The sequence below is a fragment of the Rhea pennata genome, chromosome 7 (assembly GCF_028389875.1).
Source record: "Rhea pennata isolate bPtePen1 chromosome 7, bPtePen1.pri, whole genome shotgun sequence".
NCBI lineage: Eukaryota > Metazoa > Chordata > Aves > Rheiformes > Rheidae > Rhea > Rhea pennata.
The window spans coordinates 5,527,272-5,550,434 of NC_084669.1; the positions used below are offsets into that span (position 1 = coordinate 5,527,272).

General features: G+C 38.7%; 1 protein-coding gene across 1 annotated transcript in view; it reads left to right on the top strand.

Annotated features, from left to right (window-relative positions):
• The window catches only part of FGFR2 (fibroblast growth factor receptor 2), an 85,436-nt gene that overhangs the window by 27,859 nt on the left and 34,414 nt on the right, over window positions 1-23,163 (top strand). The window contains exons 5-6 of the mRNA XM_062580781.1: window positions 600-769; window positions 7,617-7,740. Coding sequence (XP_062436765.1) covers window positions 600-769; window positions 7,617-7,740 — 294 coding nt within the window. The remainder of the gene's footprint in view (window positions 1-599; window positions 770-7,616; window positions 7,741-23,163) is intronic.

Genomic DNA, 23,163 nt, shown 5'->3' on the forward strand with positions numbered 1-23,163 from the left:
GTGGGTCTGTGTTTATCAGTTTGGCTTCCTGCTCTTTGGGTCAGATTTCAGAAATATCTTTTCTTTGTAGATAAACTTTAGTGGCTTCTCTAGCAGTTAGTATCATTCACATTACTGTGACAACTCTCTAGGCTTGAACATACTATTAGGCAGGTAAGTATTTTACCCCCCTTCCGATAGAGCTGAGGGAAGATTAATGCCGAGGCTTCAAACAGGTCTTCTAATTTTGTATGTGTGGAAACTAAGAAATTGAAGCTTGCTGAGCACTCACAGTAACTCAAGTTGAGGTCAAAAGCATCTCTGAACAGTTGAGTCTGCTGAAAACTTGGTCCCTCTGCCTTTTTTGACATGCACAAAACAAAGGATATTTGTGGTTAATTGTTGAAATTTTGTTGCAAATCATATACTCAAAGCTGCAGTTGGAGCTTTTTTTCAAAACTCCGTTCAACACTTACAGCATTTGATTTCCAATCATGTACTCCTAATTCACACTGTCTCTACTGAAAAAATGCTTACAGCACTTTATGTCTGCGGATAGGGCTGGAAAGGGAACTTGTTTTTTGAGTACTTATATTTCTGGATGTATTTTTTTGAAACAGGAGCACCCTATTGGACACACACAGACAAAATGGAGAAAAGGCTGCATGCGGTGCCAGCAGCTAACACTGTAAAGTTTCGCTGTCCAGCTATGGGAAACCCAACACCAACCATGCGATGGCTGAAAAATGGGAAAGAATTCAAACAAGAACATCGTATTGGCGGTTATAAGGTAAGATCCTGTTATACAATTTTGCAATTTCTGTTCTGGACTAAGGCTGTTAAAAAAAAAAAAAAAAGAAAAAGAAAAAGAAAGAAAGACCAACTTGCTGAAGTCAACAGAAAATCTTTTAAAGGATTTGGATCAAATTTGGAAGCAAAAAAAGTAATTGTTTCCTTTTGGGGAAGGAGGGTGGCTTTTTTGGCTATTACTGAGCTTTTTTCTGCATTTTTTTTTAATTCAAGCTGGTAGAACATGAATGAAGAATATGAACATGAATAAAGACTTGCTTAGAAAACTAAAAATTGACTTTGCAAAATACAATTAGAAATGAAGTTTTAGTTTATTCTTTTTCAGCTACATTGTTAAAAAGATGACCATCCACTTTGGTGATTATAGGCATTTTAATAGAGGAAGGGTTGGAATTCAAAAGTTATTATTTTCTATGGAGTTTATGGCCTGTGAAACTGAAATGGGAAGCAGAACTTGAGGGAAAGTAACAGCAATTGCTTGCAAGGGTTTGTTTGAATTTTAAATAGCTTCAGATTAGATGTTTCATTCTAAATTAGTGGTTACTGATTAAAAGAGATTTAGGGAGGCCAACTGGTTCTCTGGGCTAGTGCACACATCTTTAATCTCCAGGTATCTACCTAGGTCAGGTCAAAAGTCAGAATTTGGTCATCTTATTCTACTCCTTACAAGGCGTGGAACAGCATGTGTTTGATGATCGTTAAATTGCTGTTCAAGCACTATCCTTGACATCCTGAGCCAGATTTCTGTGTTATTTTACCACCTTCTGCAGATCTACTATCAATAGCTTCCTCATGTACACGACACCTCAGGAACTTCCTTCAAGGATAAGAAGTTTCTGAATTAAATTCACTTAGTGTCATGGTTGTAAGCGACAGGGTAGAGCTTCTACTAAGGATCCCTAAGCCGTTGCCTAGGTGAGGTAGTTAGAAGAGAAGTTCACGGACCTTTTTGAACGACACGGTATGATTTCCTGCATGCTTTTCTTCCTGTTGCTTTACCTGCAGCAGAATTGCTTGTAGCTGAGGTGCCATATTTTGCAGTGCCCTGATGTAGCAAATATGTATATTGCTTCATATGCTGTTGACTCAGACCCTGCTTCTTACAAGAAATATATTTTCCATGCAGAGGAGGATGAGACTTAGTCTCTCCTTTCCTAACTAGATTTACTGTAGAACATGTCAATTTTTCCAACATTTGTGCTAGCAGAGAGCAAAGCCCAGAAAATCTCCCTGCATGAACACTAATTATCTAAGTAGACTTTTCCATTTATGTTTGCTTACACCATAAATTACAGTTGCTTATGAGTGTACACCTGGCAACACCTTCTGCCTTTCATAATGCTATGGAGTGTTAATGAATTGGCTACAATTCAGTGATTTTCACCTTTCCTACAGTTATAAAAATGAAGCCAATTAAACCCCCCCTAATCCTGTCTTGGAAAATAATAGTAACTGTTTCAATTCTAACTAAGACATTGCTTGAGCTTTTTACATCTCATGAAGGGGAAATACAGATAGCACTCTTGAAGACAGTGAAGGAAAATCTGTGTCTTGCAAGGCAGGATAGAGATACCTGATCTCTCTGGTTTAGAAAAATAGTCTGTAGCTGGGTAAACTAGCTTGTGTGGAGCTGCATGCTGCCACTGCTAGCTTGTGTTAGGTATCTGGGTGAGCTCATTTTAACTGTACTGTAGACATTCAACGGCACAAATTAAATTTTGGCCATGTATATTAAATGTGTACAATTTCCTAGGTATGCATGTACTCTGGGAAGAAATCACAGATGTCTATTGCTAGAGCCAGCTGGATATGTGAAGTATATACCTATAATTCTAAATCATAAAACATTTTACATCTCTTCAGTCTAAAAGAGAAGAGGAGAGGGGACGCAGCTGTGGATTTGAGGCTTTTGTGTTGCTCATAAATACATCAAATTTAAAATGATCTGGAAGCATTTACTTATCCCTGTCAATGTTCTGAATAACCACCTTTTGTAAGGTGGAAATCTTGTTTTCAGTGAATGGGTGTTAAAGAATGAGGTCTCTAGAGCTTCGAGAGGCTGCCTGTGCTCTTTTTGCTAGAGGGGCTATGTGAGGTCACTCTTGGCTTATTCAAAATTGTTCTGGAATTAGAAGAGTTGTATTTTCTTACCATCACTGTGCAAACTTGTAGTGAAGGAATCCTCAGAAAAAAAGGGAATCTCTCCATATTGATCTGTGTTCAGCCAGGTTTGTGATGGTTTTTGTACACTAGGTTGTACTGAATCTGGATACAGAATTACTAAAGTGTTTCTGCTGTAGAGCTTTGTACTCAAATTATATAGGAAAACTGAGCAACTAAAATAGATAGAAGCAAACTTTGCCATATCTGGCATTACCAGTTCACATAACATGGTCTGTTGCTTGTGGAGGAGACAGTCATCCTCCAACTTAAGAACAAAGGAAGGGAAGGAAAATGTGAAGCTTTTCACTAATCCTCCAGCCACCTCTCTCCTGCTCGCTCCAGCTAAGAAATCTCTTCTTTGTATTCTCTTTATCACAATCAGATAGCGGCCTGTAGCACTTTGTCCCTTCGACTGGGGAATGTCTTGAGTCAATTTACCTTGAGGCAGGCCAGCCGGAGGGGTGTAGGTGCCACGCAGGATAGCTTCCAGGGTGGAATTCCTCCACACTGACTAACGCAGGGTGGTGAATTTCAACATCAAGCCTCAAATCTCTTTCAAGATATAATCAAAGTTCCTATAACAAGGCAAAAATGATCATTTGTTGAATTTACGGACCCTTTTTCGTCTCTTCTGTCTCCCCTAAAGGGATGATTTTTGCCTGTTCGTTTAAAGGGACTATAATTTCTCAGAGTTAATATTCTAAAGCCTTTAGGAGAGAGCACAGGAGCCTAAACTTTTCTGTACACCACCCAGAAAGCAAATGTACTTCTATCAGTTTTTACTGTTTAAGCATTAACAGGTGTGTGTTTTCACATAATGCATTTTGATAAGCTTCATCACTACAGTCTTTTCACTCCAGGTAAATACAGAATAAAGAGATAGTCTTGACTCTGTAGGGACTGTAAAAACTTGTGATTCTTCTTCATGGATTTCCTATATTTAGTCCTTTTATCTGAGGAATAAAAATGTATGGTTGAACTGTGCTGCTTTGTGTGGAGAATTACATTTTGGTTTCTGATCCTTTTTTTCTTTTGAAATTCATTTAAAATTTACCCCTCCCATTTTTTGCCAAATGGAAAATGTTCTTAAAGTATCTGCTTATGAAGACATTTTTATTTTGCTCCTCAAGTTAAACAGAATTGTGTGCATTTTGTTTAATATGATACTTTGAAAGTAGAATGTTTCTATGGAATATTCCTTACCATTTTCTAGATTTCTAATCAATCTTTCTTTGTATTTTGGTTCCAGTTTAGATTTCCCACTTCCAACCTATAGTTTGGGAGTAAAGTTGTATATACTTTTGATATAGACTATTTAGTTTAAGATTGAATTAATTGCTTAGGGAGACCATTGGAAGGATATTGAAAATTAGTTAAAATTTGGTGGAGAGGCTTGGCAAAAAACAAGAAAAAAAGCATCTCAGTAATTTGCTAGAAATATCTATACCAGATCAGGCAAATACTGTTTTTATAATATATTTATTACCTCTTGTAATTGCAGAGAAAGTAGAAAAATGCCAGCTAGTATATTTGTGGTTAAAAAAAAAAAAAAAAAAAAAAAAAGACAGCTGTGACATCCTGAAGGTTGAGCTTCTTAGAGTAACAGCCGTTTTATACGCTACAATTCAGGATGCTTGGAATATATAGTTGGTCTTTGAAGTACACTATTTCAAGGAAAAACAGTGTCAAGTTGGGAGGGATACAATGAGGAAAAAGTGATGGACTTGGTGGGACTATGTGTGTATTCTCAGGTGGTTTGAAAAAACTCGGTATTGAGTAGAAATAACAGGCTAATAGCAGGCAAGGACTTGGTCAGGTTGGTGAGTCACAAAAGATTTCTAAAATTGATGAATCCGAGGCTGAGGGCACTTGCTGTCCTCTGGATACCACATGCCTAGTGAGGACGCTCCAGTTTTCAGCAGTTTGTTGCTGCCCTCGCAGTTTTTCTGTTGCATTAGTTCATGCGAGCTCCCTAACTAGGTAGTTCAGGCAGGTTGTTTAAAAAGCACGTGCAAACTGCATGGTTGCAGAGAAGTGGCTGAACTGTAGGGTTTCTGAAAATGAAAGGCTCTGTGCAGGAGTCCTCAGCAAGAGAAACTGCCCTCATCCGCTGCAAAAGGGTGTTTCACTGGGCTTTGTAGCATTGCATTTGTAACCAAGCGAATCTAGCTGAATCCAGACTCGTGACATAAGTCTGGCTGTGGGATGGTGTGTCATCACATAAATGCTTTGGGCCTCTTTAGCAGTTTAGCTTGAACTGAAGAAGCTTAAATTGTTTTATAGTAAAGATATTCTCTCTTTCACATTGGAGTTATAAGAGAGGAATTATTTTTAAATATTGCCAGTCAGTTTACTTGTAGCTGAAAGTTGCTTTCTTCTTGAATGCTACACAATTTATTGCATTTTCCTATCAAATTAGTTGCTTAAAAAGCAACAGCAAAAACTGTTACTTTTGTTGAACCATATTCTGTTCTTTCTGTTTTTCAAGTAGGCTAAAAACACTTGCTGTATTCAAAGGAATATTTTAAAAATATAAATTGGAAAGGCCAGAAGCTGAGGTGGCTTTGACTGAGTCTCCCCCAAAGTAGCACAGGAAATAGTAAAATATTCAAAACATGTAACTATTGCTTTTGTTCTTTGGTGTCTTCTGATAGTAATTTTTCCTGACCCAAACACTGACTTTCCAAGTAACTTAGCAGAAAAAAGAGAGAACAGAATACCGTTGATAAACACTTTCTAGCTTTACATACTTTTTCTTAAGCTGTTGATACTGTGAAAAAATACTGGTGTATAGTTTTGATGCATATCATTTTATTTCCATGGAAAACATTAACTGCTAAGACTGCATTATATTAGCGTCTAATGACCCTTCAAGTGATGTGAAGGCCTTGTGTTTACTTTCTGCTTCTTCGGGAAAATGCTGAACAGGTCTCCTTACTCAAGGTTGGTTTGAAGTATTTTTTCCATTATGCAGGCACATTTAGCTGGTGGAGCCTATGCAGAAGTACTGCCTTTTACACGGAGCAATAGAGCATTGCTGTAATTCTTTGTATATTAAGTAGAGAGAGATCTTGATAAGACGAGGCAGTGGGCTCTGGGTCTGTGGACCCAGATCAGGGCTGTATTTCTTTCTCTGCTTTCAGTGGCTCCTGCCATGGAGCCTGTTTGTGAGGAGCCACAGGAGGAATACTGTCAGTTAGGGCTGGAGGCTTTGGGCTCATGTGGTTAGACTTTTCTGAGAGATTTTGTTAGTGTTCTGGCCCTTTCTTTACCTGGTGCTGCAGACTTTTGTTTGCTTGTTTTCCAAAGCTCAGATGGCTAGTCATTAGTGGGTATTTTTATCCCGTAATTAGGCAATCATAGTAATAACCAGCCAATTACGAGGTGATGGACCTGAGAAAGCCAGGAGTCCTTTGCAGAGAGCGTTCTTCACTGCTGAGCTTTGAACTGAAGACATTTGAACCTCAAGCAAGTGAGAGCTAAGCTGTTGGACCATGAGTGCAGCCCTGACTAGCCTTTTCCTGCTGGATAAGGACTTACACAACAGTCAAGCATGAAGCAGGATTTCAGGCCTATAGTTGTAGTAATCTTTTAAGAATGTATAGTTTCTGGAAGTGCCACTCAATGATCAATACATATTTCTGATGTATTGCACTGTAGGAGCGATAATTACTACTATTTGGATGATTTTAATTACTGTACCAAATGTTCTTTACTTCATTTACTAAAGCCTGTACATTGCAGTTTAAAAGCTGTACGTTACAGCTACATAATGCGCCCTTTGTCAAAAATGTGCTGTTGAAACAAGAGTTTGATAGCTAGCCAGAATAGGTCATTTTGGGAGCTAATAATGTAGAAGTGAACTACATAACTATATCCTTCCAGTTTTGGGCCTGATTCTTTTTCTGTGAGATCAATTCAAATGCTTGTTTGGCGTTCAAATGGGGACAGATTGAGAACTGTGCTACCTTCTGTCCAAGGATGATTGCGTGAAGTAAACCTGCACCCTTACATTCGGCTCCAGTGAGGATTTTTTAAGGTTCTTTTCATGTGGGAACATCTTCATTTCTTTCAGTTGTGTTCTCCTAGAGCAGCAAGAGATCTGGCCACTATATATGCTTGTGAGAGAGATCCTAAACATTGCCCTTCTGTACTTTATTTCTCCCAAACTTGGGCTGTATAATTGAGCTATCAGAGAAAAGCAGAGGCTTTGATGTTAGGGGATCATATCCATCCTGTATTGCTGGTGGGTAGTTAATGTGATCAGATGATTGTTTGGAGACAGATGGGAAATATCTTGAGGGTGTGAATTCACTTTAGAGCTGATTGAGAGGTAAGACTGGTAAGACAACTGCTGCTAATTGGTGCCATTGTGGTAAGTCTAATAGGACTGAATGTGCACTGAGGTCTAAAGTGCTCAAATTAGGGATGAGGTAAATTTATAACAGAATGCATGAAAGCTTTCACTGCTCCAGCCGTGCTGTACCTGTTCAGGCATAAATAAAGTATTTCAGTCTCCAGAACTCTCAAACGACCACAGAAGAGGCTTTTGAAAATGGATTACAAAAGATTAACTTCTGTGGAAAATAGTTCTTTTTGAGAGGGGGAGAGGGTGAAACTGTGCTGGTAAAGTTTTCAGCCTCTCTTAATTGCAACTCCACCAGGTCCGCAACCAACACTGGAGTCTCATCATGGAGAGTGTAGTCCCGTCCGACAAAGGAAATTATACATGTATAGTGGAAAACCAGTATGGATCCATCAATCACACATACCATCTTGATGTTGTCGGTAAGTAAAATTTCGTCAAATGCAAGAGCATGTTTTTAATTAATGGCTTAGTTTCTTTGTCAAAACATTCAAAACTAAGCTTAACAATTGTGCACAAATTTTAAAGATGATTTCATGGTGATCTGATGGTAGGAATTCAGTGCATAACCAGTTCCTGCATAACTTTATATATTCACCTATTTCACTCATGTCCATATGACTAAGCTACCCGTATCTTGCCAAAGGTGTAATATCTGTGTTTGAGTCCTTGTTAATTCTTTGTTGCTGTGATATGCTTACAAGCTTACTGTGAAGAACAAAAAATAAATATGAATACAATTTTAATTATTGCTCTTACAATTATTCCTGGTACAGTTAATATTAACTTAAATTTTAATAACTGTGGTTATCAAAACGATCAAGTGATCCTCTAGATTGCTGTTATTACAGCTGGAACAATCTTTTTATGAAAAGCTAGATACTGACTTTGATGAAGTTAATATTAATCTAGAGTTTCAGAGAAGATCCTTTGCAAATGCAAATACACCAGAATAACTGACACTAGAATTTAGTCTGTTATGTTGTGCTGTTAGCAGTTCCTGAAACACAGAAGACAAAAAATGTGAAGTCTTTTACCTGAGGACAATTTTAAAAAGCCATGAAAATTCCTATTAGTAGTAAACCCTTAATTCAGCAGAATTATTAAGCACATGCTTAATAACATTATTAAGTAATAATACCAAAATCCTGTTGACTTTAATAAAGCTTACACATATATTTAAGTGCTTAGCTGAATTAGGGCTTGAAATCTCAGGAAGCAATTTCTTTCAGCCCTACTCTTGCTGATTAGCCTGGACGAATGTGAGTAGTTTTATAGAATCTAAAGGGACTGCTACCCAAAAGTAGTAAGTATAGCTATTATAATAGGACTGCATACTAGTGCCTTTGGGAATCTGAGCTGCAGTTTCTGAAGTATGCCTGAACGGACTCTGCTTTCACCACATTTGTGGAGTGATGTGAGCTTCATGAGCTCTGTGTCTGAAACTTTTGATCAATTCGTATTGAAAGCAAAAATGAATTGGATTATTGTAAGCTATTTTGAGCTGGTGGCTTGTGGCCCAACTTGACTTCTAAGGAGTTTTGTTCTGAATTGGTTGTATTGGACCAAAACAGTGATATGATTTTTATTTCTCTATTTGTTGATTGGTTTTATATGAATAAGAATGCATGTCTCATATTGTTTTGGATGCTCTTAAAAATAGTGCCTGATTTTCTTTGGAAGCACTTAAATCTGAAACACCTGCCCCCCCCCCAGTCTAAAACAAAACAAGTGCCAGCTTCTCAGCCTGCAAGAAATAAAAACATTCCTCACGAAAGCCTGGAGTTAAGATTTTTTGAAAATGCCAGTGAGAGTTAGCCCTCGCAGAGCAGGGGAGGAAGAAGAGAATTTTGTGAAGGGGATACCGTCGGACTGAAGCTCTACTACCAGCCAGCAGACACTTCAGTCTGAGAAAACAGTCCGTATGTGAATTGCCCAGCTCATCTACAGTTGTTTTATGGGTGGTTACCATTGAAAACAGCATGAGGATTTTCAGAGCATTGGCAATGTTTTTTCATCCTTGGTAGAGCGTATGCATAACGTTGGGGTGAACTGAGCGTCTTGACAAAGCCATTTTTGTTTGAACACTTGTTTAAACAAAGTTTATTGAGGGTGCAGCTCCGATGGCTGCCAGAGATTGTAGTAAATGGCACATGCCTCCGTGCTGGGCTGGCCAGCGCGCTGGAGGGTGCAGGCAGTCGCGCTGGCTGGCCAGGGAGCAGGCTTGCCGTGCAAAATCCAGCTGAGGAAGGATGCAAGGGGGTGACAGTTTTTTTTAAAAAAAATTCTTTGGGGAGCCTGGATTTGCTCAACTCCGTTCTTGATTAAAACAGCTTTTTAGCAGGCTGCATGAGATGAAAAAGCCACTTCCATAATATTGGGAGTTTTCCTTGCTGAAATAAAACTGGTTAAAAGATTCCTCTTCCCTCTTCTCTCCCCTACTCCTTTTCCTCATAACTACCCCAGCCCCAAGTTGGCATGTTTCATGTTGACTGTAAATTTCTTCACCCACTTTTTTCTCACAAATGTGTTCATGAATGATGTGGTCACTTGAGCAAATATTTGTCAGAAGTCCCCTCACCGCCTCTCCCCGTTTGAGCCTTTCGAATGTCCTACATTGAGGAATATTATGCAGAAATTTATTTTTCCTGGCGGTAAATTAGAGTGACTTGCATGAATGAATGGAATGGTAATAAGGATTATGTCATTTATTTAAATATCTATTCCTTTCCTATAGAGAGGCAGAAAAATAAATAATGAGGTCAAGATTTTCAAAAATGTGATTTGAGGTGCTGAGTATCCAGCTGGTGGCACCTAAAGCAGGCCTGATTTCTCATTGGGTTAATATTCAGTATCTTCTGATGATAGGTCCTGTGAGATATGTTAATCCAAAACTTACTGCTGTAAATCATAGTCTGCATTTTGGAGAAATATAGGCTTAATTATTTCTCTTCCTTTTTGCATTTAATATTATGAGCAAATGAGTGTAATTGTTAGTTTACTTTGAAAACATATGCAGGGTTGTACTCTTTCTATTAAATTATGATGCCTTGTACTCTATTAAATTTGCAGCGAGTCTCAAGAAACACTGGTCTGAGATTTAGCTTGAAAGGAGGTTTTAAGTTAGGGAGCTAAGCCGTTTCTGTGCAACTTTGTAATAATAGTGGAGGTTGGGCTTGAGACTCTTGAAGCAGTAAATTAAGACAGGCTGGAAGGGGAAACTCTGACAGTTCTTCTAGTTAAGGCAGTTTTACAGAAGTTAAGTTTCTGCTTTTTTTTTTCTCTCCCCTTTTCATACGAAGAATTTTCAGTTGCCATAGGATCGTAGAGAGTTATGGATGTTTGTTTAGAGGCAATTGCATATATAGACAGGATCTTAGAAGCTTCAGGTCATAATTTTAGGTCAGGATGTGTACTTAAACATTGGAAAACTGTCAGTTGAAAGTCTCTGAAATTGCTTTTCCTATATGGTTTAACTGGTTCCAGAGCTGATTAAGTGTAAGTAATAGCAAATGATATTAAACATGGTAATGTATTATAGTAACATGAGCATCTGACTATATGGTGTAATGTAGAGAACCCTCTGATTATGTCACAGATTTGGGAGGTATCCCGGCAAAAATCATGCCAAATAATGACACAATACTAGTTAGGAATATCCAGTATTACTTGATGCCAGTAACTTTCCAAACCTTGAACTCTTTTGACAATTAAAAGTCTGGAGCCAGCAGTGCTGAGAAGTTTTCAGTCAGAATGTAGGTGTGAAGTATTCTCATTTTTACCTTGTAATTACTTGCAAGAACCCCTTTAAAATAGTCAGCTCAACTCATGTGTTCTCATTCAAATTTACAAACCTGGCAAACCAGTTGTATTGAATTTTTTTACAATGGGAATAGAAAATACTGAAGAAAAAGCAGCAAATTGTTGGCAGCTTTCATATATAACACAGAATACTTGTCCACATTTACAGTGGTAGTGTGGAAATATCCGGTGAAGTTGGACAGGATATTCTGTGCTGGACAAAGTTATTCTTTAAATATCCGGGATGCCCTCATCCGCCTTCATTTTCAAAAAGGGGCTTGAGGCAGGCTGTATTGAAGGGCTTTGCCTATTCAATACTCCCTATTGAAGGGAGTAAGAGTGTGTTAGACTGTACTAATGGGAATGGTGAAGATAGATACAAAATTCCATCTGTTAGGATCTTGTGAAGCTAAGAGTAACTGTTTTTAGCTGTTTCTTTCAGTACTACTCAGAGTCTTCAATTAGTATCAGGTACTTGATGTCCAAGGCAACACTTGCAATTACTGCACCCAGCAATTGCTTACAAGCCCAATGTGGAGAGCCTGGGAGAAGGACATGTCACTGTTCACTTTATAGATAAAAAGCTGTGTTAGAGTGATGAAGTTTCTTGCCCTGGGTCACACAGGAAGCCTGTTGCAGAGCCAAAAATTAAAGCTGGTACTTGAGTCCTAATTCAACACCTTAATTAAAGGAATGTTCTTTCCCTTATAAAGTTTAGCCCATCAGCTAGTTTTTACATACAGCTGTAGTGCCTTTTTATTCTTTTGTATTTAATGGCAGGTAGAAACTTACATTTTATAGTAAGCTTACTAATAGACTAACTCAGTTCTCGTTAAGCATATGCAAAGTCATACAGTCTTAAGGGAGAACAATTGAAAACTCCGTGTTTTTCACTTTTGAGTCGTCTTGTATTGAATCCGGGTTGTAGGAAGCAACGTGGGAATGCAGCCACTGAGACATATATAATTAGATCACCCTTGGATTGCAATTATCACTAGAGTACAATTTCAGCAGTGACAGTTCTGTTTAAGCATGGAAGGAACTAATTGAATTTATACTTCCACGGCAAAAAAAAAGGTTAGTCGTTGAACGTTCATACTGCAGGTAGCCATTTCTGTCCTATTTAATGTCATCATCCAGGGAAACAAAAGATTAGTTTGGTTTCAGGTTAAGTTCTGCACATTACCTCATTTACTGTTTTTTTAAGCAGCTGCCATAGCACAACACATCTTCCAAGAATGTGCGAGAAGACCCTGCTGTTTACTGTAGAAATGAATGTAGCTTGTGCCAAGTATGTTTTGTTAAAACATGCCTCTTTGCAGACCAGTTTAGCTATATTTTGCTCAGTTTCTAATTTGCTGAGTAGCCATGCTTTTGGTTCACATTACTGAGGAATGAACTCCAGAGGTAGATGAGTACCATGCAGTTGTCCCTAAACAGTAATTTGTAGTTTCATGTGAAAACAGTGTGAGAATAAATTCTCGTCTGGGAATTGTTTTAAATGACTCTCAAGATTAAACCTTGTGCCCCAGAAATTACACGTATGAGTAGTATTGCTGCTGGGTGTACAGAGAATCATTATATTCTGAACTCTTGGAGGTTTAGATAGCTTTAGAGTGAATTTTATTCATGTTGTTCATAACATATTATTAAAATAAAAACTACTTGTTACTTTGATACTTATTCACTATTTGTATTTCTCTTAGTTTAGGCACAAGAAGAAACTTTGCTTGTGTTTCTAGTCAGTTTTATTTTTGGATTTCCATGTGCTCTCAGAGTCTGTAGCTGCAAACATGGCATGGATACATATATTTTTTTAAAGATATGCTTCCGTTTTGTCATTTCTGAATTCATTAAAACATATACATTGGTATTTGTTTTTGCCAAATTTCCTTCTTCAAAATAAAGTTCAGAATTAGTTTGATTTAACTCCTGTATGTTCCTTAGTTTCCAAAGCATTATTTTTAGGATTCAGGTTACATATAAAAAAAGAACTGACACTAACTAAATACATACCTTGCATCACTAATGTCTGGCAGGAATTAAATGTAGGTATTACAACCAAGCCTGAACTTGCATTTCTGGCAGATATGTTCATAGCTGTTGATTAGCTCTTTACATAGACAAGCTTTAGCTTGACATCTTTGCCCAAGTGCTTGCGGCCTGGGACATGATGAGACAGAGGCTGAAAGCATGAAGGAATCCACACTGATGCTTGCCCTCAGGTATTTGGTTAGTCTGAGAGGGGAGAAGATTTTATTTAAAGGACTGATAAGCCTGAATGTGTTCTTTACACCTGGTATAAGATTTTTTGGCAGCAAATGTATTTCTGAGAAGAAATTACGCAAATTGTTTAGTGCTAGAGGTTCACTGTTGAAAACAAAGACCACAGTGCGATGGTTCAGCTAGGCTGAAGGAAAGTGAAAACTTCCTTCTCCCTTCTCTCCCTTAATAAGGTAAAAAATATTCCCAAACTCTAGTTTTATAGCCTTAAAGCTTCTGATTTCATTGGAGTAGTCTGGCTAAGTTACGTTTTATGGACAAATACTAGTGTCTTTACTTCGTCTACTGGTGAATACTGAATTTGTCATGTTTGGAATGCTTCCCATAGACTCTTCTGTGGGAGGACTGGTCTCCCTGCCCCACTTTCTGTCTTATTACAGCCCCGAGGCAGGTATTTCTTTTTCTTTTGATGAATGATGAACAGGATATTGTTTCAGCTCTGTTATTATCATTTTTAATCATGCCTTGTAATTCATGCAGTATCATACTCATGGAAATACTAGTAGGAGTTTGCAGGAGTTGTCTGAAGATGCTAACAAGACTGCTGTGTTGTTAAATGTGCATTTGGAACACGTCAAAGCCATATCTGTGCATAATCAGAGTTTTTTGGACCTGTTTCAAACTTTTCCAACCTTTTTGTTGCTGAGAAAATTGGCAGTGTCACTGAAAATTGGTAAAGTTACTTTCCTTCCAAACAAGAGACTTCAATTATCATAAGTATTAAAAAAGTCATAAATGAACTGTGATACAGATGGAATGAAGAAACCATATTAAAGACAAATGCAAGATTATTGATCATGGTTACTTTGTGAAGAAGAAATTTATAGATCCATTTCTTCTTGTAGTCCATGAGTATGGGAGGGAGTAGAGATAGAATAATCCCTATGGCGGCAGCAGGATAGTTACTGATGATGAGGGAGATGAATTTTTACTGAGATGTTCACTCTTGGGGATGAATGTTTCTAAAGGGACAAAAGTACCCTGGGGATTTGGATTATACTAGGAATAAAAGAGATGTGGCACTGAAGGGGACTGTAAGTGGACCAGGATGCTGTAGATAGAAAAGATGGAAGTAGTAGACGTTAGGGTTTATGCATAACTGATGAGCTGAGGCTGAAGGGGTTGTGACAACTGGGAAATTACAAGAGCAAAAGGCTGTGGGGGCTTTCCCAGAGGTTTAAAATTCAGGAGCGAACAGATTAGGGGATATATGTTGGGGTGAGAAGGTAAGAGGGTGAGAGATCTGGAAGCACCAAAGTTGCAACGAATTAGTAAAATGTAAAATTCTGTGGCTATTAGAAAAAAGGTTGCCCAGGCAACCTTCATGTTGGTTTCTTCTCCTCTCACTGTGATGCAGACCACTGGGTGACTTGAAATCCAGAGGTGGCTGTGTTTAACAGGTTTTGAGGATTTTATGTCATTAGGTCATCTTTTAGATCACTACTGTTCCCGTGGTGTGGCTTTCATAGCAATTGCTCCATTTAAACATAGAAATAAAGTGAAACTTAATTTAGTTATAATTTAAAAGCCACATTAAAATCATAGTTTGTTAAGCACTTTTGAATATTGAACTGCTCTGTAAATACAAAGTATTGTGGTTAAATTTTTAGATTACTCTTTAAAGTTTGCATGAATATGTTGAAATTTTTAACCTCTCAAGTTCATGAAAGGAAAACACTGACACTGTCAGAATTTGAGCTGAATGGAGAGTTCAACATTACATAGTGGTAGTTGCAAAACTCTTTACAATTTTTCCAAATATTTGTGAAATTCTAAAATACATTTATTAGGGTTTTTAATCACCTTCATAAATTAGGCAACCAAAACTGTTCATATGAACCGCTGTTCATATATTCTGCATTTACAGGTTAAAACTCAGGTGTTGGTTAGTGTTTTTTTGCAACATTGTTTCTGCTATTAGATCAGATCATACATATTACTGACCAGTCTAGTTTCAGTTAGACTATCAATTTCAAATGTGTGTTTCCTTTGCTATCTATTCTGATGTACTCTTTTGAGCATTTGTGAAAAAGCTTCTAGCTCTATATTTGAATGATTATTCAAACAAAGAACTTTTTTCCCCACTCTTCAATGAAATTTTGTCATAAAGCAGTTCTGTCAAATGTTTCTCAGCCAGAAGGCTGATGATGGTGCTTCGAGGTCTCAGGGGGGTAGAGTGCAAATCTGTCCATTACAGCTAGCATGCGTAGAGGGTTTTTTCAGTGAAGGTAGTGTCTTTTTCACTATAAAAAAAGATTGATAGATGTTCCAATGAGAGGAAATAGCTGTCTTGATTTTGTGTGCTTCTTATGAAGGTAATGCTGTTCTGTCCATTAGGATATGTGTGCTTAATGTCAGAAAAATGTAGACACAGAAGAGAGATCAATAAATAGAAAAATACATAGAAAAAGACTTTGTAGTTTTTGTAGCACAAAATCTATGTCCCAAGTGTGGCCAGCCTAAGTGTTTTCCATTAAAATTGTTGCATCATCTGTCTTGCAAGCTTTGTGTGAATTTATCTCAATTTTACTTTAAAGGCAGAACTGTTTTTAGGAAAGGAAGTTTGGAGGATGAAAAATACGCAGTTGGGTCACAATAACAACAGCAATAATAACTCCCACTGTGGGCTTTCTGGAATCGTGGGGTGCACTAGTGAGTTAAATCTCCTGCAGCTGGGAGAGAACATCATCCCTGTGGGAGAGATGCCGTTTGCCAGGCGTACGGTAAGTCTTTGGCAGAGTCTGCTGGACAACCTTGTCCAGTTCCCAATCTACTTGACCCCAGCGCTGTTACTGCAGTTATTATAAGCAGCCGAATGCTGGGAGCCGTGCACAGTACAGAGGCTGTTATCTCCATGCATAAAACTCAAAGCAATTTCTGGACACAGCTAGAACGCTAAAATGTTACTGCTTGTCTGTGAGAAGTTAGAAGTTGTTTTTCTTTTTCTCTTGTAGCCTGTCTCTTTCTCTATTTCTTTTAGGGCACTCCCAAAAAGAATTTCAGTGAAAATTTCAGTTCCTCATCGCTCCATTTCCCATGTTTTTTTCACACTGAAATAAGGCTTTTTCCCCCTCTTTGTTCAGACATGTATAAAGCTTTTGCTTATACATGCACTATATGAGGGATAATGCAGGATTAGTATGGTAAGAATCTCTCTGCTATGACACTTTTTGCTTTATGAGGGTGGTGAAAAACACACGATGGCAGCCTGACAATAGAGCTTTGCATTAAAGACAGACTAGTATTAAAACCCTGTTGACAAGTTCACATTTTAAAACAAGAACATTCATGTTGCATGCCTTAGTCCTTGGCTTACTGGACATTCTTCTATTTCTTTTACCCCTCTGATATACATGTCATTTGGAAGGATGCTCTTAACTGATTCTGCTGTGTTTTCGTACTGTTTTCATTGCCATTAACAGGCTTTGTGTCAAGCCAAACTTGTCAGTCTAGCTACAGATTTCTTCTCCCTGACTAGCAGGGAAACTACTGAATTATTAGATTTTAAAGTCCTGAGAAATGCTTTATGTCCTTATCCCATTTTGAAAATTCATCAGGTTGTGGCCTCTGCCTTGTACCCTGCCTGTAAAAGCCTTCAGGTTCTTAGGATGGCATAATTCGAGCTATTCCCAGTTCCCATCTTCCTGCTATATGAGAAAAAAGTGTGCAGATGAATTTAAGTTATAAAGCTGCTATGTGAACATGTGTTTTAGTGAAAATGCACATAGCAAAACAAGCTAAAATTGTACTGTAGAGCTATCCAAAGAGACAGATGGGATAACATCAGTGGGCTGCTTCTGCTGGAGAAACAGTGGCATTACCTGAAATCCGAGGTGAAGGTGATGAATCCAAGGACAGAGAGTTTGAATACACATGATTTATTTCAGTAAAGATTTAAAAAGGCACTGACTTTTACTAAACTGACCGCGGTAAGAAGAGAAGGAGGGTTTGGGTAGCACAAGGAAGTTAGATGGTGTAAGTAAGTGCTTTGCTATAGGTACAATGCTGCCTGCTTCTGGTTTCTATCACAATATTTTAACTTTTAGAACTAAACTCATTTAATAATCGGGTTAAAAATGTTCTATTTTTTAAGAAAGTGGTATTTAGTGACAGGAAGGAAAATTATGGAGGCTGGTTCCCTGGTGCCTTACTTTGTAATACACGTTGATATGGGTCCAGTTCACTAGTGTGAACCAAGGCACCGAGCTGGGCTTTTGGGCCTAGTAATTAGCAATGACATAGAAGCAGAAAGAAATATCTCAAATTTGTATAAAGAGCCCTTAAATCTAAGGACAAAAAGAGATTAAAAAGCAGTTCTGGAGGTAGTTATCCCTCTTCCTCACATATGGATGAATAGATCCCTGCACTGTTTTGGGCCTCACTAGTTTCATTAGAGGATTTCTGAGGGCAAAGAGCTCCAACTACTGTGATACCACTTAGAGCTCTGGGCCATTGACGTTACCTCTTAGAGTAGTGTCGGGCCAATTTTAAATGTTGTATGCAGAGTCTCCTGCTGTATGGGAATGTTTAATGGTACAAACATTCATGGGCTAATATCTATAGATAAAAGATGCCAAAGTTTGTAAGAAATGTTTTCATCAGCACTGGTAATGTTGGTCTGATCCATAAGCTATTCTGCTAGTCTGTCTAAAAGGCTTCTGTTATTTATCAGGCTTGCAGGGGTGGTCTTAATGTTTAATAACACTTAATGTTAAATAACAGTTACCTATTATTTCCTGTAGCCCTAAAACATCTTCTAATTTTACACAGACTTTTGGAAGAGAGCATTGTCCCTAGCTTACCATAGATGATACCTTGGCCTGTGTAAATTACCTAGAAAATGATGATTTGATGGGTCTACATATATGTATATATAAATGGAACATGACAGTGCAGCAGCTCTTTTGAACTGGCTATAAACAACATGCGGTGCTTCATATAATGCAGAAGAGAAACCAAACTGACATGCAGCTGGTAGAAGCTACTCAGTTCCTGGCTCACATATAGTATATGACATTAATTAATAGAGGCATTTGCCTGCACCTGCTCAGTTTTTTCTGGTCTTCTGAAAAAGCAGGCAGCACTCAACCTTACTCCTCCACATCACTGAGCAAACAGTGGAGTTAGCAGTGCTTTCCTTCTGGCATTTCATAGAGTGCTGGCCCCCATAAGCAATTGCTTATTTCTGGAATAAGGAAGCGAAGGTTTAGCTTGGCCTGGGCGTAGAAAGCTACCTTGAAGGAGGAAATTCCTGTGGGGACTCTGAAATCTGTTTAATTAGACCCCTCCTATGTCACTCCACCTAGGGGTATGGAAAACAAGTGTAGTTTCAAATCAGTTCCTTTATATGAGTTTGAGTAATGTTGCATTTACAGAGAAATCTGAATTGCAATTCCTCATGCTCTGACTGGTGCTGGAATTCTCCACCTTTCTAATTCAGAGAGAAATCATTAATCCAGCCCCAAGTGTTCATAAACCTAGGCCAGATTTGCAGCTTATGTAGGTGGGAATGATGTTCTTGTGAAGGACGGTGACCCCCTGTGTCTCCTGCTCTTCCAGGCTATTTCCTTTACTGTCAGTGAGAGCAGGGTAGAAACATGGAAGGTCTTCATCTCTGGAGAACTGAATGACAGAAGATTAATAAAGAACATTTAAACCTTTTACTGGTTTATATTTAGCCCAAACAGGTAGTGACCAGAGACAGATTCCCAGTGGCTAGCCCAGTGACATTAGTAAACACCTTCATCCAGTGGTAGATTTTCACACCACCAAAAAACATCATCAGAGGCAGCAATAATTGTATGTATGTGTACAGTCTCGTGGTGAATGGGTTTAGACTGACTGACTTGCACAGGCAGAGATGGTTGTTCTTAAGACTTTGACTGGAATGTTCATTAGTAGTGTCATTTGGCTAATTCTGAGCTCCCTCACCACATGTTGCTTCTGAGAATAAATAGATATCTTAGCTTTGAGATGGCATAGGATACATTGGCCCTGTGAGAAGTTTGAGCTATACCTGAGAAGTTTCATCTTTTTGTCAACACCAGACAATGGATAAGTCACCTGGCAAGTTACCATACAACTACATTTTTCTTTGGAACAGTTTTGATAATGCTTTGGGTATAGTTTGGAAAAGAGCATAAGGAGTCTGTGTCCCACAGATGGCTCATGCTGCTGGCTTCCCAGTCTGCAAGGATTGTGCTCTGGGGCAGCTGGTGACGTGGGAGAAGTGTCAGGTGGATGTGCCTCTGTCTGTAAAGCCACCTGCTGAAGGATCCTGTGGATGTGCCGCCTCATTTGGTGGGAGAGGACATGCTCAGCTAATTCAAGGAAGTAGTCTTCTTGCAACATATTCTTCCAGCTGCAATGCAGCTGCTTGACCTCTCTTGCCTTCTGAGACAAGACATTAGGTACTCTGGGCTGCAGAAACATTGGACAAGTGCTGCATACTGGGTGAAGCTGGAAATTAGGAGAGAAATATTTCAGTCTAAATGTATGACAGAAAAACTGTGACTGATTTAAGGTTGAAGGGTCAGTCTTGCAAGTTTGGGATACTAAGGCACACGAGCAGTAATTACAGTCTGGCCAAAAAAACTAGAATATTTTTGAGAGACCCATAATTTAAAAGATAATTTGCAGTTTTCCTAAGCAACAGATGTTGCATGATCCAGAAGGAAGGCAATTGAGAATGGGCAGTGTTTTAACAGACAGAGTCCAGAATGCCACTGAGAAGGTACCTGAGGCAGAAAGACTTCCAGAGTTCAGTCAGAGTCAAGCAAAATAAGCAAATGGAGCTGAACTTGCTGCGACTACCAGGGCAAGTGAAGACAAGGGCATGGCAAGATCATGTTTTCTGTTAAGCAGAGAGACAGACAGCTGGAATTGCTTAATTTTATATTCAGTGGTGACTGAATATGGAGAATTTCTGTCAAGGGCTATAGACTTAGAATGGTTACTGATACCTCATTTAAAGGCATAATTTGAGGGATGCCTCTGTAGCTTCACAGTGACAGCTGTCAAGATGACCCCCTTAGGAGTCAGTAACATTTAAAAAATTGGTATTTGAGACTCTGATAAATGTGTCTGGCTAATTAAAAATTGTGGAAAAGAATTAGATTTATCTTCCCTCTCCGCTCCTCTCCTCTCCTCTCCTCTCCTTCTTTTCTTCTGCTTCTCTTTTTTTTTCTTTTTTTTTTTTTAATTGAGGATCTGTCCATTGTCCCCAGAACTCATGTTTGGTCTTACATTCACTATTCAGCTTTTATTTCCAACCCTGCACTTGAGTCGCACATTTGCGAGCAGAGGAAACAAGCACATTCAGAAGGAGAAAATAAGATTAGTTTTCATTTTTTTGGAAATGAATTAAAATGCCTTATCCAAAGCGCATTGAATTCCATGTGAGTTTTTCTCTTGACTTCAATGGGCTTTGATTCTGGCTTTTAGCTCTCATGAAAGGTCCTGAACTGTCTGTCCTTGGGTGACAAGGAGGTTTGGGTAGACAATTACCAGAGCTCTTCTCAGTCCTCGGCACAGCCAGGTTGCTAAGGAGACTTGGCCTCTGGATAGGCCCCAGAGTTCACCCCTTCCGGGGTTATTGTCTCCTCTCCCTGCCAATGCACTCCAGTAGCAGCAGTGGCACTTTTTCGGTCACAATACACTCTACTTGGGCCTCTGGCAGCAGCAAATCCTGTCCTTCTACACCCTCCTTCAGCAGGCATGCTCAACAAGCAGCATCTCTTCCCTCCGTTTATTCCCACTGCTTCCTCCCCTACCCTGGCACTAGAGGGATGTGATCAAATCTTCTGGTCTCATTTGGTGACTGTGAAAGCTGCTTTTTGACCCCCACCCTATGCCTCATTATGCCTGCATACTCATCTCATGCATTGGCATCGTGACATACCTCTTTCTCTGTCCTCTCTGCTGTCCCCTTGTGCTGGCTTCAGGGAAAAAAAAAAAAAAAGGAATATTGCACTTCAAGTAAACCTAAACATCTGAGAGATGAGGCTCTTCTGCAGGAACTACCTGTCCAGGGGCTTAAACTTCTTAAAGAGCCAGTTCTCAGTGCCACCTTGTGAAAGGGACAAGCTCCGGTACAGTCATCTCCAAGATTGTTCTTCCATACACTTCTTCTTCCATCATCTGTGGCAGGATGAGCTCCCACCCATCTCCAGATGTTCTACGGGGCTGGAATATTCCTGGGCAAGTCCCGAAATAGTACCAGTTTTTAGGAAACTTGGTGAGATCAGGCTCCTGGAATTTTCCAGCTTTCTTAGATTCTTCACAGAGAAGATTTTCTTAGATTTTCTTCTTAGAGGAAGGTATTCTGTCCCAAGGATTTAACATTAACAGGTTAAATGACAGGTTCTTTTTTTCTAAGCCGCTGGCAATTTCTGTTTATTGGTCTTCTTTTCAAATAGTGAGTCTGTTTGTCTATAGATAGGCAAGCAGAAATTCAGGAGAGGGGGGAGCTCAAGCCCTGAGAATCTTTATAATGGTGTGTAGTTTAGGTATTTGTAGCCTTGAATATGATGGTCCTCACATGAGCAATCACTGTGGCTCTGCCTTTTGTAAATAACTGACCCTTCAAAAGGAGGTGTTCTTGGTTTATCTAAGCTGCAAACCAGATGAGAGTGCAGGCTGGTGCCTGTTTTTTTAAGGCAGGTTCCAGCTCTTCCTACATACAGAGTATGAAGCTTGTTTTCATACTATAAAATATTAAAAAGATAGACATTGGGAAGAACTAGAATAAAAGCGAAATGTAATATACTGAGATTTATACATATTTATTGACTTTTGGCTCAACTACTTCAGGGAATATCTGTGAAATATCTTTTAGGTCTGTGTTCAGTTCTCTAAGTAACTAATATTTATGGGATTAAAATTAGTACCTCCTATTTTTAATGATGTGGCATTAATAGGCTTGAAGACATTACGAAGTCTTATCTATGGGGTGATTTTCTATATTATGGCACATATTGCTGACTTGTTTTTGGAAACATGTTGTGCTAGCAGTGAGAGTGGAACACTGTAAAATTTTAGTGGTCAATTAGCAAAGCTTTATTTCTCAGGGGTCTGATTCAGCTCGGTGTGAATCAGTGAAGGGCAGTATTGAAATCAATAGGGCTGCAGAGTTACAAGCTCAGTTCCCAAGTTGTTTCCTATCAAAATATTGCTATCTGAGTAAAATAAGTAAAGACATGCACAGTCACTATAGTTTAGTGATGGTCTTGATTATAATTGTTAAGTTTTACAAGGCAAATGCATATTCTTAAATGCTTTTCAGAAAGACTGTTCATGGTGAAGTTAGTTTCACCAACTCTTAAGGTATTTTTGAAGACACCTTCAACTTCTTTGCCGGTCTTTCATAAAAATTTCATGAAAAATATAATTTTCAAATAATGTTTGTGGAGCCACTTGTTTGAGTGATGATAGCAACTTACAAATGTAAGGCCTCTTATTTAAACACCAATATTGATGTGAGATTTATGGACACATTTTGTGAAAGGACTTACACTTAAGCAAGGTCTTTAAATATGTGTAGTTTGCAGAGAAATAGCGAAGGTAGGATAACATCTTGAAATGTTTTTTTCCAAGAGATAATATTGTACTGATATACTTCTTGGTCATTTTTAATTAGGGCAAGTTCCTCCATACTTTGTTATTTTCCCCAATATTCAATTTATTTCCTGTGATCCTGGGACTGCAGGTTTGTCATCAAGCCCTGCTGAATTTGTGTCAGGGTGGGATGTTCTACTTCTGTT